Source organism: Podarcis gaigeae, assembly GCF_964106915.1.
Source record: "Podarcis gaigeae genome assembly, chromosome: 5".
NCBI classification, from domain to species: Eukaryota; Metazoa; Chordata; class Lepidosauria; order Squamata; family Lacertidae; genus Podarcis; species Podarcis gaigeae.
The window spans coordinates 56304901-56317303 of NC_139681.1; the positions used below are offsets into that span (position 1 = coordinate 56304901).

The window sequence follows — 12403 nt, forward strand, 5'->3', positions numbered from 1 at the left end:
ATGCACAACTCTTTGCCACTATGGAGGCATGGGCTGTGAGTATGAAAGGTAGAACATACACATGTGCATACAATGGTGCACTTGCCACAGCAGTCACAGTTTCTAGTATTCAGAGTCCTACCACAGAATCTGAACTAACCCTTGAACTGGGAGAAGGCTAGGTAGGCTGGACATGGTAACTCAGAGATACTTTAATATGAGGACTTAAAAATCTCTGACATATTTGAGGTGGTGCAGGGCTATTAGAACTACACCTTGTGCTCAGTGGTTCAATCAGTTGTAGCTGGAAGAATAATGCAGAAAATACCCTTTCCTTTGACACCTGATAGGATAAGTCCTATCTTAACCAATTTGTTTTAACTGATTTTAGTACTATATTTTTGAATTGTTATCTTTCCTGAGAGTTCAAGGTGAAAGGTTGTTGTTGATGATGATAATGTGTTTTGCTCCTGGACAAAAGCATAGAATTTGCCACCCAGCAGCATATAACATTCTTACTGCAGTCTGGTAGTGCATCTCCCCCCAAAAACTGAAACCACTGCGATCATCGCTATAAAGAAGTCCCATGAAAAACACCAGGACAGATGAAGAAATAAAACAAATGGATGCTTATTGTTTTGTGAATCTTGCCAAGGAATCTAGATCTCACTTTTCTTTTAAGTGACTAGACTTGCTGAGAGAACTTTTACGAGGATGGTTTTGTGTTTTTGATATTGATTTGGCATTTGAAGAACCTACTGGAACTCTTTTCTTTGGAAATATTTTCCAAAGAAAATATTTCCTTGCTATGTGACTCGTTCTGGTCTGGCTCGCTGTGTTTGGAATTCCTAATTTTACAGTATGCCTGATATGACTTCTACAAGGTAACTGGCTGGCATCAGCAGGAGAATTGCCAGTATTTACACTTCCTAAATTTCCACTCAATAATCGACCCAAGCACCTGATGTTGCTATGTTGTGCGACATCAGGTCCCATAAGGAAAGTTACTTGGAACGTTGTTTTCAGTGCATCCAATCTAGTTCTTGGATGCAAATGTTCAGCCTAATGCTCAACAACTCAGGGTGCTTTCCGATGTGAGGAATATTGTTAGTTTTCCTGACTTATGATGCTTGTGTTCCTTTTTTTAAAATGTTCCTTTCGCACTGCAGTATCTGTTGTGTTATGGAACTGTGGCTTTTGACTGACATGTTGTGCTAAATTTCATTCACACCAGTGGGCGTGGTGTGACACAACACCAAACTTTATTGGACAGAGTTGCTACTTCCTTACCCTTTCCACACATGCATACTTCTGTTCCCCATCATTCATCCATGAGAATGGCAGAGAAAGAACTGCATGCTGGTACTTTAAACAGATTTATTTCTGGAATCGGCTGACATGAAAATAAGTGCTAAACTTACACTATATTCAGCTAGATCTCCATTAGTGCCTTTTATGTTGTGTGAAAGCTGAAATATAATGCAGAAGAAGAAGAGGAGGAGGAGTTTGGATTTGATATCCTGCTTTATCACTACCCGAAGCGGTCTCAAAATGGCTAACAATCTCCTTTCCCTTCCTCCCCCACAACAAACACTCTGTGAGGTGAGTGGGGCTGAGAGACCTCAAAGAAGTTTGATTAGCCCAAGGTCATCCAGCAGCTGCATGTGGAGGAGCGGAGATGCAAACCCGATTCACCAGATTACGAGTCTACCGCTCTTAACCACTACACCACACTGGCTCTCCAGTAAGCTCCAGTAAGCAGTGCTGTTTTTTCTAGAAAAAGAGGTGTCTCAAGTCGCCATGAACATCTCCCTTGTTCTCTTACACTGGCAACGGCACCCACTGGAGAGGTGCTGGGAACTGAGTTCTGGCTGGAAAAAAAGCCCTGACACTAAGGGAAATGTTGGGGGCGAGGGGAGAGAATAAATGGCTGTGTGGATACAGCTCCTTTCTCCTAGTGTTGATATATTTATATTTATGGAACATCTGCATTGGGCTATTTTAACCCCCGCCCCCCACCAGACTCACAAGAAATGCTGCAATCTCTTGTGCTTATGAAGTAGAAAACTTGTTTGGATAATACCCTTCACCCAAACTCATGTCTACATACACCAGGAGCTTAGGACAACAGTATGGTCTGTTAAATGTCGAGGGCCATTTGGTGATGCTCATGATAAGCCATGGTTTTATCATGACATGCACAAGCTGCAGTGAGTGTTGGGTTTGGGTGCTCTCCTCATGTGGCTGTCAGGAGGGCTTTGGAGGGCTTTTTATTTGGTTTTTAGTAAGCAACAGTTTCCTGTTTTGTTTAAAGACTACCTATTCTCAGTTCTCAAAACGAGCCAGCTTCAAGATATGATGCTGGCTTGTTTATCCATATTGTTGTAGAACAGGGTACCCAGTGTGATGCCTCCCTTGATGTTACGGACTCCAGCCCCCTCTCCCAGCATGGCCAATGGTCAAGGATGATAGGAGTTGCAGGCCTCAACATCTAGAGGGTACCACATTGGTGTAAAGCCACAATCCTGGGTTTAGGAAGCCATGGCTTAATAATGGTTTTTGAAATCTTCCTTCTAGCCAGGGTGTTGGGGGGGGGGGACAGACATACAAATCTGAGGCTTGTGCTTATCACAATAAATCATAGTGCCACAAGTGATCTAAGAAATAATATTGAATAATTAAAGCTTCCTGTGAAAGGACCCACTCACAGAAGAGGCTGTCTCTTTGCATGATTCACTGCTCTGGCTTGAGTGGGGAGGTAATACTGCCACATCTCTGGTTAAGGTGTGCTTCGATCTTTTCGTCACTCCTCATCAGCAATTGAGTTAAATAATTGCATTTCCCCAATTCACAGTTCTCTATGAGCTGGTTTTGAAATGCATAAAGTTTTTAAAACATTGCCTGGCAGCAATGTGCACTCCTGAAAATGGACATCAGTTTTTGGAAAAGCATTTTTCAGAAAAGCATCAGCAGGCATTCACTTTTTCCCCCTCTCCCAGAGCAGGTCTGTTTGTTTTTATTACTATGCAAGAGGTGTGAGCCAAGTTGGAATTCTTGAATAAAAAAATCAAGCTTTTTATTGGGTGTTCACAGATGCTGGTTGCAAGTAGTGAGCTATTTATGATTTGAGATGAGGGAGATTGGACATTCACTGCTTCTGATGCAGCAGATTTACCTGCCCTTGGAAGAAGAGTGCCAAGCAGAGTGTGCAGAAACTGAAGGAATGAGCTCCTTTCTACACACCAAATGCAAGCTTGAAGGACTTAGGTGTGCCAATGCCAGGTTTAATTTGGAAAAAGTGTGCTTCAGCTATTGGAAGTTTGGGAAACAATGTAGTACATGATAAGGTCTCTCACTGCAGCTGTTTGGATTGAAGGAAGCAAATGTGTGCCTATTTAAAAATAAGTTAAGAACCTGGGTTTTCTTGCAGTAATGATCAATACTTCTCCATCAGGACTCTTTAGCCCTTGCGAATGCATCTAATCAGCTAAGTGATACTGTCTGGTTGGGAGCCAGAGCTCCCTCCCCATCTTTGGCAGGAACTCAACTCTTGCCCAAATTCCTGCCATTTCCTCCTTGCTTGCATAGCTGTAAATGTTATTGATGGCAATGAAGTTATCCAGACTCTCTTTAGAAGCCAGCTGCACTGCTTTGGACCCTAAAATAGCAGTATTATAACCTCCTTCGGATCTCCATGCATGCTGTCTTAATATAGCAACCATATGGGAAGGGGGTAGGGGGTGCAATCTGTCTGGACTCCCTGAAGTCAGAAGCTTCCCCCTGGACCTAAAGTGCCCAGACAAAACAAAATAATCCTGTAGATTCCTAATGTCTCAAATGAGATCAGGATTCTTTCTTGAGGATTAAGCACAAGGTATATCATGCTGGAAATGAAATGCAACGACGATAGTTTTTGGGCTCTGTTTCCCAGGGAGAGTTAACTTGTGATGTTGTTTGAAGCCCAATTGTGTAAATGTAGAATTATGCCTTGTTTATTTGGAGCATGTGTGATACCTCTGCTCAGGTTACAGTCTAGAAAAAAATAGCTTTTGGAGCAGGAGAAGGCTAGGGCATTACTGAGTTTTTTCCCCTGCGTTGCTTCTCTCTCCCCCCTCTCTTGAGCTTTCTTGTGCCATATGATCAGTTCTGAAGCACCATTCTATCACATGAAGGCCAGATGTGAGTATTTCGAAACAGTTTGGTCTCTGCTGGCGTGGAGATGATAAATGAGGCAGTTCTGTTTACGTGGCAAATGGAAGCAGCCTCTGATTGGTCTGGGACGGAACAGGGGAGGAGCTGATAACTTACAACAGGCGAACAACAAGTGAAAGTCTCAAAGACAGATTCATTCTGTGTAGAACAATGCAAATGAGGGTTTGGTTTTAAAATGAGAAAGAGGCAAAAGGCTGCCATGGACTAGAGCTCACTTCCTTTGGAGTCACAGGTCTGTGCATTTGATAAAGTTGACTGAGCCCATGAAAGCTTAGAAAACCTTTTGCCGTTGATAAGGTGCCACAAGGCTTAGAACACTGGTGTGCCCTGGATTTGTATTTAAAAGGGTAATGTGTAATGTTTGTAGAGAGGGAGCAATACGCCCCTTGGCATAGTTCCAGAAGGAAAGGGGCATCCCAAAGATTAATGCAAGGTGGGTTTAACTACACAACATGTGGGATTCCCTGTTACTGGTGGAAGTGATACAGATAAAACAAGAAGGATTTCCAGGCAGCCTGGAATAAATGCGCAATAAATGCGCAGTTGCTTTATTTTGTTAATTTATATCCTGCCCTTAATAGCAAGCACTCTTGGGATTTAAATACAATAAAATCACTCAATAAAATGATCTCAACCTGAATTGCTTCATCTCCTTCTTATAACACAGAGGTGGTCTTTAGGGGGAGAAGGATTTTCTGCTCGCACCAAAAACTGAACAATATCTTCCAGGGGAAGAGCATTGCACAGAGAAGCCCCTTTCCTAACATAAAGCATCTCAGGCTCCCCTCACTGCTGGAGTGACAAAAAGTCCCTACCTGGCAGATCCTGCAGCCTAGGTAGAACAATGCAAAGAGAGGCGCCCCAGTGGCTTCATAATGGTGTTAAGCATAGGGGACAATATGAAACCCTGCAGAACTCTGCAGCGTATTTTTCATGGGACCAAAGAGCAGCCCTGCCCCTTACTGCCAGTCTCTGAATACTGCTCTGCAGATAGACCAGGGGTCGGCAAGGTTTACCCCACCCTTGCCGGTTCACTCCAGCGGAGATCACTCCATGGGCTAGATCGCGCATGTGCGTGAGCGCGCGTGCCAACTATTTCAGGCATCTTCATCGATGCGATTTCTGGTGCCACAGAAGTGAGTCCCTGTGCCATGCTGCACTGGTTTAGCGCAGTGCGCAGGGACTCGCCGAGTGTGCGACTTGGTTGGGGGGCGGCTCTTGGGCCAATTAAATGACTCCCGTGAGCCACAGGTTGCTGACCCCTGAGATAGACACATTGCTTCTTCTCCTAACTCCCAACCCACAGAGCCAGTCCAAGAGGATACTGTGGTTAATGATATCAAAAGCTGGTGAGAGATCTAGGAGAACTAACAGGGTTGCATTCCTTCTTTGCCTCTCCCAGCACAGGTCAAGTGGCTAAGGCTCCTTCAGTGCCAAAGCCAAACCCTAAAGCCAGATTGAAATGGAGCCAGAAAAATAACTTTTTCCAAGCACTTCTGGACACTTACCACCATTTTGAGCAACTTGCCCCAAAAGCAGGTATTTGCCTCTGGGTGGCAGTTGTATACCGCTAATTTCATGGATGTCTAATTGAGGGGCTGCACCCCTAACTGCTTCAGGGCAGCAGGAACTACTCCCTCACATGATAAGCATTTTCTACCACCTGGACCCACTGCCTGCCTTCCCTAGCCATCTCTTGCAAGTCTGAGCATACACATGATAAGTTGAACACCTTGAAGTAGCTTATCCATGTAATTAAACCGCAAGCCAGGCAACTTCCACTAGAAATGCCTTGCAGAAAGTTTTTGTTAAATGTATATGCATGCACTGTGTTGGACTGTTCAAATCAAAAATGCACTAGAGCAGTTTTATGGATCACTTTGTATTTATTTAAACCATTTTTATCCTGCCTTTCAGTCAGAAAGGCACCCAGGGTGGCTTATATGAGATCCATAACAAGCAAGAATCCTGTAGCCTCCTGATGCTGTTGCATTTCAGCTTCCACTAGCCGAAGACAGCATGGCCAATGGTCAGGGAGGATGGTAGTTGAGTTCAACAATGCCTGGAGGGCCACAGGTTCCCAATCCCTACTGCAGTGTCTGCCCCTCCTTTGTCACAATGGGGCTCAATGGTTATATGCAATAGTATTGTTGGTGATGGGAGGGGGGAGGTTGTAGAGGCTGGGACCAATTAGAATATAAATGTCGTGCAGTTTTTAATCTTTTTAGAAAACCCTTAAAAGTAATGCTAAGCAGATGTTCAGAACAAAAAAATGCTAGCTGTCTTCCCTTTCAGAAGCACTCTCATCTTTGTCTAGCTGCTGTCAGACACAGGGAGCTCTGGTGTTCTTCCTATATGTACATATATCTTTTTTATTTGGAAATCTACAATATAGCTTGCCAGTTGCTTGCATGCTTCTACATTCCCTGCCGCCTGTGCTCTGCTTTGGCTCAACTGCTGTTGACAAGTGTGTGTGTGTGTGTGTGTGTGTGTGTGTGTGTGTGTGTGTAGGGGGGAAATGCTTCTTTTAAAAATTTACAACCAATTAGCATTCAGGGCAATCTGATTAAATGGCAATTGTGCAAATGGCTTGGTTGCACTTCAGCTGCTCCTTCAAAAAAACCAGTCATGGATAGAAATCTCACCACCACCCCCTCACCAAGTAGGTCAGTTGCATACTATTTTAAAAACTGTATCTTGTGCCACTGTGGGAGCATATGGTTCCAATAGAACCATAAGCTCTATGCATTTTCTTATTCCAGATATTTTTCATCATTGCCTGTTTTTTGGCTCTTTCAATATTGGTTTGGCATGGTCAGTGCAAACTCTGTTTGGGGTAGTTGGGGAGTTCTGGAGTATTTTCCCTGGATGGAATTATTCTGTGGCTTTATTTCATTATACTGTCACCTCTGTTTCTCTTTATCCAGAGAAACCTCAATAGCTAGACACAGTATGTACGTGTATGGTTTAGTGTTTTTAAACTTGCCATGTGTGAGCTCCTTCTAATGCATGAACTCCTTTTAAAATAAAAGCCTCATGGCAAAGGGTTAGCCAGGCCTCAGTTCCTGGAACATCTAAAATAACAATGTCTTTGAGCATACTGAACATGTGCAGAATGCTCCCCCCACCCCGTGCCAGTAAGTAACCAGAGTCAACCCTTGTACACTTGGTCAAGACTTTCAGAATGGAACAATACCTGCTCTCCCAGAGACAGAAGCTCATTCAAGAATTTTCCATTTTACAGATGAATGAACTGAGGTACAGGGTTTTGCTACCAACCTAGTGTGATTTCCAAGTAACATTTTTACTGTTTCATGTGATGGCCTTGCAGGTGCATGCTGGGTATATTTGGACACTGCCCTGGATCTGCACTAGCTTCCATTCTGGCACAACTCAAAGTCAGGCAGGTCAAATAATACTTGAGAGTCTATTTATTTTGGTCACAAATGGTAGGTGTAAAGCTTAGCTTACAATTCAAATCTTTTAAACTTCAGTTCCCTCCAAAAGGTACTGAAAACAGAGGCTTTGGTGATAATGTTTAGCTGATCACCTGCTTATTGAATTAAAAATACATTTTAAAATTGGTTAATAAACCAACAGCTCTAGTCTTGGCTCAGGATAGAGTGGATTGAAATGAGGTGCTAAATTCACAGGGTGACCTCCTGTGTTTGTGCTGAAGCACTCTAATCATACCTTTGCCTTAAGAACAATGTCAGTGTCTATCTGGATGGCTTCAGTCCATAAAGGACCCTGCTTAGCTTTGCAAATCCAGTTTTATTGCTGCACTACATACTCAGAGGGTCTTGTGGACAATGGTGCAGCTAAGTAATTTTAGATCCTGGACTCAGTGGTGTTGAGCCATTGGATGGGATAATTAGATTGTCATGGCATCAGTTGTGAAGCACACAAGTAACATTTCTCTTCCTCCTCCTCACTTGCTGTTCCATGCTTTACAACTGCTTCTACATTTCTGATAGAACAAGTATGGGGGACTTCCAGCTCTTTGGGCAGATTAGGCCCATCAGCACCCTGCCCTCACAGTGGCCAACTAGATGCCCATGGGAAGCTCACAAGCAGGACTCAGGTCCTGTGCAACAGTGCTCTTTCCTCCTGCAGTTTCCAGCAACTGGTGTTCAGGGACGTACTGCCAATGATGCTGTCATCATGGCCAATAGCTATTATCCTCCACAAATTTGTCAAATTCTCTTTTAAAGCTATCCAGGTTGGTGTCCATCATGGCCTTCCACGAGAGTGACTATGCGCCATGTGAAGAATTGCTTTTTAAAAATCTGTCCTAAAACATTCAACTTCATTGGATGTCCATAGGTTCTAGTGTTAACAGAGAGGTTTTTCTCCCTCTCTCATATCTACTTTATCCATGCCATGTGTAAGTTTATAAACTCCCATCATGTAACCGTTTTCTCTAAACTAGAAGTCCCAAATGCTGCAACCTTTCCTCATGGGGAGTTGCTCTGCCACCTTGATCATTTTGGTTGCCCTTTTCTGAGCTTTTTCCAGTTCTGCAATATTCTTTTTCAGGAGAGGGGACCAGAATTGTGCACAGTATTCCAAACAAATGCAGTTGCAGAGTGTGCTGCCGATTGTTCCTCTGCAAGCAAGGCTTACGTTTGGCACCTTCAACATTTGGCACCAAATGCAAGCCCTACTGGGATCTGTTCCACTGATATACAGCAACCACAGTCAGACTATATAAACATCATAGCATAATCATGACTACTGGAATAAAATGAAGTTTGCTTCTACTTCCCTGATTTACTTGGCTATATGCAACATTGTGTTGTATATAAGAATAATGCATTTTTTATTTTAAAATAATAATGAGTATTTGTGCCATGTACATGCCATGTAGTCCGTGATTACAGAATGTTTTTAAAATAAGAAAGCATCATCCCATTGCCAGGTTCCGATACGGAGCCTTTTTTTGCACAGCCCCTCACCCAGGATGTTCACTTAGGACCCTTCTGTGCTGCGGGACTGTAAATGTAGGCCCTGAGGTGCCTTAGGTGCACCATTTCTGAGAATCATTCCTATGTCAACAACTTCCCACTCCCCCCTCCATTTGTCTCAGTTGTTTGTATTATGCTTGTTAAAATTACTAATAAGTTATTCAAAAACAAAGCAAAACCTTTCTGATTTAGACCAAAGTTACATAATCCCCTGCCTATATCTGTCACTAATGAAACTCTACCACAGGGATAACTTTGTGCCTTCTTATGCTCTTCTTTTAGCAACCTCCTTGGTTGTTTCCTTGCTGTGAGCTTTATGGAAATAGTTCCTCTGTGTGCACATAAAAAAAAAAGCTGTTCAGTATTTGCTGGGCCATAAAACTGCTTTTCTGTATTTCTAATGCTTCTTCTTCTGCTTTTCTTATTTCTCTGCTGCTTCTTTTCTTGGACTTTGAAGTCTGGATGTCCAGCTTATCTGATTCTCCAAAGAAGGTTATTGCAGGTACTATATTGTTTTTAATATACAAATTTGTGCTTGCTCTCTCTGGTACCCTGGATATCAATTACAGATCTCTAGAATGGGAGATGGGGAGAGAATGGCAGGCTATAGGCAGATAAGTGGCATGGGATCCCTACTCAGGGATAGATTGGGATAGACCTTTGGCTAACTATATAGATCAACCATTTGGCCACTAATCTAGATGGCTTTAAAATAATTGGACAAGTTCATGGAGAGGGCTATTGAAGCCTATGAGCCATGATGTCTATGCTCTCCATCCACAGTTGGAGGCAGTAAAGCTTCTGAATACTAATTGCTGAAAACCACACAAGGGAAAAGTGCTTTTGTGCTCAAATTACGCTTGCAGGTTTCCCACAGGCATCTGATTCAGCACTGTGAGAAAAGGATGCTGGACTAGATTGGCCATTGGCAGTGCCCCCGGGTGTATTCCAGGGTACGCAGTGCCAGCACCTCTTTTTGTTGTTAAAAAGTGTGGCACTTACCTTAACAACTTCATGGTGAGTACTGGCACCTATTTTCCTAGAAAAAAAGCACTGGCCATTGGCCTGATCTAGTAGGCTCTTCTTAAGCCTGTATGTCTACTGACTGGCAGCAACTCTCCAGGGTTACATACAGGGGTCATTCCCAGCCTGCCCTTGAGGTGCCAGTGATTCAGCATTGAACCTTATGCAAACTCAACCACTGAGAAGTGGCCTTTGCCCAAGATATAAATAAGTTTCTGTATGAAGTTCCTGGTCTTCTAAACTACTTAAACATACAACCTTAACTCCAAGATGATCAGTTCTACCTTTCATCTCCTATATTGCAGATCCTCCACTGGCATATTTACTTGCTTCAGTGTTCCAGAATTAATGCTGTTTGCAGCCTCCTATACCAGTTGTACAGTTTTGCTGTATACCAAGAAAATCGACCAACTATTCTTTGAGCCTTTCCAATTATTTCAGCAAATTTCATTTTAAAGTTATGCCTTATTTCATGTTCTATTCCTTTTAACTTATCCCTTTGTTTTGCTATCTGTTCAGTCCTCACATTTGTGTTTGTCTACAGGCTGGCTAGCACAAGCCTTGTCAATCCATTATTTTCTCAATCTGCATTTGGCATTTTACTTGTCTGTTGTATCCATTCATGCACTAAGCTTCCCATCTTGTCTCTTTGTCTCCTCTAACATATTCTCAGATTTCTTTCTCTCCCTCCCTTTTTCTTCTTTCCCCATCAGTCTCCCACCCCCCTCTCCCTCTCAATTCTTTAGGTGAAAGGTGATTTCTATCTTCCATCATACTCTTGAGTATTTGGATTTTACTATGGCAGTTGTTAGTTTTTAAGAAATGGTATTGTGATCCACTGTAATGCGCTCTCTTGATATTCTTCTGTGTTTTGCAATCATTCTCCTCAAGAGACCTGTATGAAGACAAAGAAGCATTAGAAGCAATTATGTAAATATATAATCCAAAATTAAAGTGGACCAAGGGTATTAATCATTCCTCAGGCCTTTAAGGGTCATTTTAAAGAGTACCCATCTAATGACAGTTGCATTTGATGATGCCCCACATGGATACACCTGAGAAGTCAATTACAGTAAATGTGATAGTCAACTGTTTCTTTAAAAAATTACAAATGGGACCTAGTTTGCAAATTATACTGCACAAATCCTAGCAGTGTTGACATAACCTATTTCATAATGTTCTGAACAAAATTTCCCTAATCCACTGCACATTTCCCAAGAAAAAAGTGTTAAAGCGATTTCACAATCCGTAAGTTAGTTCTGCAGCATGGTGCAACTATATAAATAATATTCACCATATCCACAATATGATGACAAATCTCTTGAATCTCCTCCCCCCATTTAGTTATTCTGCTTTTCCTCAGTAAACTGTATCCAAATCGGCTTACAGTAACCATTAAGACAGTATCTTTTTCCAAATTTATCATGCAACTGTTTTTGGAATACAGTACTATACACAGTTCTTGTATAATCTCCAAAAAAGAGATTATAGAGCTTGAAAATGTGCAGAAGAAAGTGCTTGGGCTGGGGGCAGGGACAACTCCCCTTTGAGATAAAGTTACTGTAATGGGGAGGCTTCTTGGTTAAGGGAGGGGAGGGAGGTAAGAGTCTGGAGATTATAGAGGTTTGTACAATTATGCACTATGTGAAGAAAGTGGATAGACAGATGTTTGCCTCTCATATAATACTAGTAGTCAGGGTCCTCCAATGAAGTTACATGTTGGGAGGTTCAGGAGGAAAGACAAAAGCAAGTCCTTCATGCAGCAGATAGTCAATGGAATTCCCTACCACAAGATATAGTAATGCCCACCAACGTGAATTTCTTTAAAAGGGGATTAGAGAAATTCATGGAGGATGGCTAATAGTCATGTTAACTGTATACTGCCTGTATGCCTCTTAATATCTTGCAAAGGTAGACTGCTTGCAAAGGTAGGTACTCAGGAGCAACAGCATTTAGGGTGTGGCATTTGGTGCTTCCTTCCTGATGAACCCATTTTTAAAGGCCTGTGTGGAACTGACTTGCCTACCGAGTGATTCTTTTACCTATGAGAGTACTTATAAAGTGCCATCCCATAAGAAAAATATAATGATGGTGTACAATGAGGGATGGGAGCTTGGGGTGGAATAAAATAGAAGCCTCAGTCTGAAGCTTTCATGCTAGGTCCTTAGAAGCCAAGGAATGCAGCTGTATCTGGCCACCTGCCCACAGTTTCTTCTTATTTC

At 42.5% G+C, this 12403-nt stretch overlaps 1 protein-coding gene across 11 annotated transcripts in view; it reads left to right on the forward strand.

The window, feature by feature from the left end:
- Positions 1–12403, forward strand: part of SH3PXD2A (SH3 and PX domains 2A) — a 253175-nt gene that overhangs the window by 154235 nt on the left and 86537 nt on the right. For 5 of the 11 annotated variants that reach the window (XM_083741558.1, XM_083741552.1, XM_083741561.1 and 2 more), the window contains one exon: positions 9616–9660. The exons of the other annotated variants lie outside the window; for them this stretch is intronic. In XM_083741558.1, coding sequence (XP_083597684.1) covers positions 9616–9660 — 45 coding nt within the window. The remainder of the gene's footprint in view (positions 1–9615; positions 9661–12403) is intronic. 11 annotated transcript variants of the gene reach the window in all.